The 4,537-nt window shown below is 50.1% G+C and overlaps 1 protein-coding gene across 6 annotated transcripts in view; it reads left to right on the top strand.

The window, feature by feature from the left end:
* The first annotated feature begins 246 nt into the window (after positions 1 to 246).
* HLCS (holocarboxylase synthetase) overlaps positions 247 to 4,537 on the top strand; it is a 153,942-nt gene continuing 149,651 nt past the window's right edge. The window contains exon 1 of one of the 6 annotated variants that reach the window (XM_056825994.1): positions 247 to 379. Coding sequence is in view for 3 of the 6 variants with exons in the window: in XM_007493157.3 (XP_007493219.2) it covers positions 1,390 to 1,632 (243 nt within the window). In the remaining 3 variants the exon portion in view is untranslated. Of the gene's footprint in view, positions 380 to 995; positions 1,633 to 1,701; positions 2,694 to 4,537 lie in introns of those variants that run through there. The other 5 variants (XM_056825996.1, XM_007493157.3, XM_007493158.3 and 2 more) reach the window with 5 other exon arrangements.

Below are 4,537 nucleotides of genomic sequence, written 5' to 3'. Positions count from 1 at the left end.
GTGGAACAGCGTGGCGGACAGCTGGATGGAAAAGCTGTCCCCGAGATCCTCCATTCCGGGGATTTTCTACTCTTTACCAGGACTCCGGAGCCCGGAAGGTTTGCCCGGAGGCACGGGGCGGAGGACCAATCGGTGACCTTGTCTCTTCGTGCATCTCCAATCCATGGGACCATCCAAAGTGGGTAACGTGGAGGTCAGACGTTTGGGTTGGGGGTCACGGGGGGGGGGGAGGGAGCCGAGGAACTTCCCCATCCTAGTTTCTGGGGGTCCCCTGCCCAGGCCAGCGAGGAGTGCCAAGCGCCGTGGCTGTGACACAGGAAGTACTTCCTGCTATTTTATTCATCCTTCCTAACTTGAAGAGTGGGAGAATCATGTGAAGGTTAGTCATTTGGGGGATGTGAAGAAAAACGGAAGAGAATTCATCCTTTTAAAGAAACTCATTTTTCTTCTTTTCTTTTGCCTGCGTCAGCTAACAGCTAACTCAAGGTCTATTGTTAGCCCGAGACCAGAGAAGCGGGACCTTCCCCCAGGGAGAAACTTTCCTGGGAGCAGGACTTCTAGATTCCGCCTTGACCCCCCCCCCTCCCCAGCTAATTACAGGACTTCCGGTGTCATCTATATCGTTATCTTCCCAGTGGGCGGGACTGCGTCGGGAATATGGGGGAGACTTTGGAACTCAAAGTTTTTAAATTAATGTTAAAAATGCGTTCTTTCCCGTGTAATGTAAAAGATTTGATTGGGAATAGATAACAGAAATCGTTCTAAAAAGCGTCGCTTTTAGGATTTTGTAAAGGGAAAAGGCCCACAGAAGTAAGTGTGGAGATTCAGACAGACAACTTCATAATAAAGAAATACAATCCCAGAGGAAAGAGGACGGAAACAAGAATTAAACCCCACGCCCCGATTGGGCTCCTCGGGGACTCAGAGGAGGAGCGTGAAGGCGTGGCCTGTCCTGTCACTCCTCGGCCAGCCCAACCAGGCTCGCCCTTTCTCTTTCTGCAGGGCCAACCAGAGCAGGAGGAGGGGTCGGGGAGGAAGTGGTAGAGGTTGTGCTGGGGAATGGGGGTAGAGGGGCGAGGGACCCCCCGGGCCTGGGTGAGTGATTAGTCGGCCCGCTGCCCAGAAAGAGGGGGCGGAGGCCAGGACGTGCGGGGGAGGGCGGAGGAGGGTTCGGAAGCCTCGTTGCTCCCCTCCACGCGTGCACCTGAGACTTTTACGTGAAAGTGGGTAAAGGGGTGTTACGAGGGCATGAGGCGCTAGACGTTGCGTGTGCAGGAGGACGGGACCGGGCTAGGTGGGAGCAGGGAGGCAGGGAGCGGGACGGAGTGAGTGAAAGCCACAAAGGGCGGCTGGGTCCCGGGGGGGCGCCGTCGGCGGGCACTCCGGGGCATGCTCATCACGCTGTGTTACCTGTACCTGTGGGCGCGCTGGGGGGCGCGGCCCGCGCGCATTATCCGCAGCACGGTCCGCAGGCTTCACCGCACGGGCTGCTCCTTCACCTTCTGCAGCAGCGGCGGGGGCAGCAAGCTGCAGCTGGAGCAGCTGAGGCCCGCCCCGGGGGCCCCGGGGGCCGCGGAGGATAGTATCTGCTTAAGGATGGGGAACCGAGTCTTCTTCATTGACGAGACCCAGGTAGTTTCTCTTATTCTCTGTGTGTGGTGGGTTGACGGGAATGGGATAGATGAAGACGGGGCGGCTTTGCTTAGCTTCCCCCGGTCCAGAATGGCGAGTGTCGGCCTTGGGCTCGGAAAGGTTTGGGTTCGAATCTCTTTCCCAGCGGCGTGGTCCTGATCTCTGCTTCTTCATCAGTAAAATACGCATAGAATATCTTTGGTTCCTGAGCCAGGAGGGGCCCCTGGGCGGTCTTGTGGCCAAAGCGGACATCCAGGGATCCTCAGTTCAGATTCCGCTTCAGACCCTAACCGTGATCCTGGTCCTTTAGTCCTGTGCCTTAGCTTCCTCTTCGATACAAGGAGCTAGAGAAGTACTTTGGGGCACCCTCTGCCAAGACAAGGAGTCCTGAAGAACAGGAACCTGCCCGGCCCCAGGGCTGAGTCACAGATGGGGCTAGTAGGGAAAGCTCTGCAAATTGTAAAATGAACCGAGTGAGCGTTTAGTATCGCCCTTTGGAAGGTGATTTTGTCACATGACTCCTGACCCTACTTTCCCTGTCTATGTGAGTCCGACGTTTGTGACCGAGGACCGAGAGTGTAACCACAGTCAGCTCCGCGACCCCAAAAATGCTCGGTTTATACATTTCCTAGTTGTTTTCTTTTGTTGTGCTTATGTCCGGCGCTGTTTAGGAAGCAGCACTGAAACATCCAAGAACTTTTCTTTTTGATTACATGCTGTTACTTTGAGGATCGAGATTTGTGTAGAAATGCTTCATGAAAAAGTGCCGGGTCGCCAGGTGGCTCCCCGGCAGAGAGCCAGGCTCAGAGACCCGGGCTCCGGGGCTCCGATGTGGCCTCAGATACGGCCTGCCTTCCTTAGGGTCCTGGGCACCTAATACCCGTTGCGTAGCCCTTAGGGCCCTTCTGCCTTGGAACCATACCCAGTATCGATGCTAAGGCGGAAGGCGAGGGTTAAAAAAAAGTGCTGAGTAACGTGAGAGTAGAGCAGGGAGTTCAGTGGAAAGAAGCGCGCTCGTTAGAGGCTTGGCGGTGGAGGTCTGTCCAGGTGTGTAAAACTGGGTAAGTTGCTTAATTTCTCCGGGCCTCAGTTTCCCCCGCAATAAAAGGATGGGCCGGACTAGATAGCCTACAACTCGGAAAAGGAAACCTCCAAAGCCGAACTCCAGGGCCTTGTGGTGATGGTTTCCCTGAACCATGGCCAGTGCCCTACGGAGCATTTTCTCTAGATACATAAAGGCCTCTGCATGATCCTTGCCACATAGTGTTGAAGGAACGGGCTAGTTTAACTATAGAAAAGCTCGCCTCTGATTTGTCAGCTTCCAGGGGACACATTTATTGTCCGTGGTCTTTTGAAATAAAGAAAGATACAACATGCAACTCGGGCCTAAAAAGCCCCCTTCTCTGCCATTCTTGATGGTAGAAAATGGGGCTGAGGGTCCTAAGAATCGCACAGTTTTAAACCAAATCTGAATACTAATCGTCATGCTAAATATGTTAAGAATATAGAGAAGGGAGAGAGATTTTCATTGTAAATATTCAAGAAATTAAGACGTTATAGTTAAGTCTAAGGTTCATGTGGTTTTTGTAGATACCCAAATAGAAGAGTGTTTCATAGAGCCATAGGCAAGAAATGCCATTTTCTGGGACATTTGATGATTTTGCTTTGTTTGTTCATGAGGAGCAAAGGCAAAAAAGATAGCAGGACAATTGCAACTTAATAGATTAACATACTGCATAAAAAGAGAGAAATTCCCCAGAAGAATTGAATTTCTTTGGAAAGATGTCAGCTGGTATATTGATTTTTGATACCTTTATTGCAAAAGTGGGCACAGGGGAGGATGGAACATATCTATAACGAAAAATATTCATCGTTAGTGACAGGAACCATCACATTTGGGGTTCTTAACATTTGAGAAAAGCCATGTGGTCTAGTGGAGAGAGTTGGATTTGGAGTCGGAGTCTGTTCAAATTTCAGCTCATTCGCCTCAGAGAGGGAATATATAATAGATGATAGTCCTGAGGTTCCTTTTAAGTTCTTTATAGTTGTGTTAAGATTTCACGTGCTTCATAAAAGGAGGCGGAAATAACATTACAGAAGGAAAGAACAAACTGACGAGACCAGACACACATAGAACAAAATGATATTCATGACAACAATTTTAATCGGCTCATCCCAAATTGAGGGATCAATTTTCAAGTATCTTCAAGAAGAAAATATTAAAAGGTTGGGGAAAATCACACATGATCTTATTACCCAAAGTATTGATGCAAATATCAAGTCACTTTCGATGCACCCGTTACCAGAAACTTGTTGTCTCTTCTGGATTCCATCCCTGGATCAGAAGCTGAATGAGTACTAATGGGGCAGATAAGGAGAACTTTTTTCTTTGAATGTTCTGGGCTTTTGGTAGTCTGTGAGCAGCCATACCCTGGGGAAACCACCTGGTACATGGGCTACATCAGATTGAGACTGACAGGCTTTACCGCTTGTGATGATCCAGGCCTGGGGAATGTCTGTCCCCAAATACAAAGACTTCCTGGTGAACTAGAGGAGGAGAATATAGTTTGTTTCATTGATTGTGACGATGACGGAAGTAGGATCTGTGAAGTGCTTTGGCCTTGTTAATACCCTGAGGATGCCGAGGTCATCCACTACATCCTGGATGGCTGCCATTTTATCTTGACTTCTGTGTTGCCCCGGACTTCTGTGACTGGAAGGGAAAGGCTGACAATTTTGTGCAACTCTGCCTCACGAAAGCCTGATTCTTAAGCCTGGGAAAGCCGTCCCTCGTCAGGAAGTCATCGGTCCTCAAAAGCAAGGACTTAACAGCTGTTTGTTCAGTTAAAGCCAGCACAGTTGGCTCTAAGGCTGGTTTCATTTCTACATACATGAAGAACTTGCT

The sequence above is a fragment of the Monodelphis domestica genome, chromosome 4 (genome assembly GCF_027887165.1).
Source record: "Monodelphis domestica isolate mMonDom1 chromosome 4, mMonDom1.pri, whole genome shotgun sequence".
Classification (NCBI taxonomy): domain Eukaryota; kingdom Metazoa; phylum Chordata; class Mammalia; order Didelphimorphia; family Didelphidae; genus Monodelphis; species Monodelphis domestica.
This window is presented reverse-complemented; position numbering and strand designations above follow the sequence as displayed.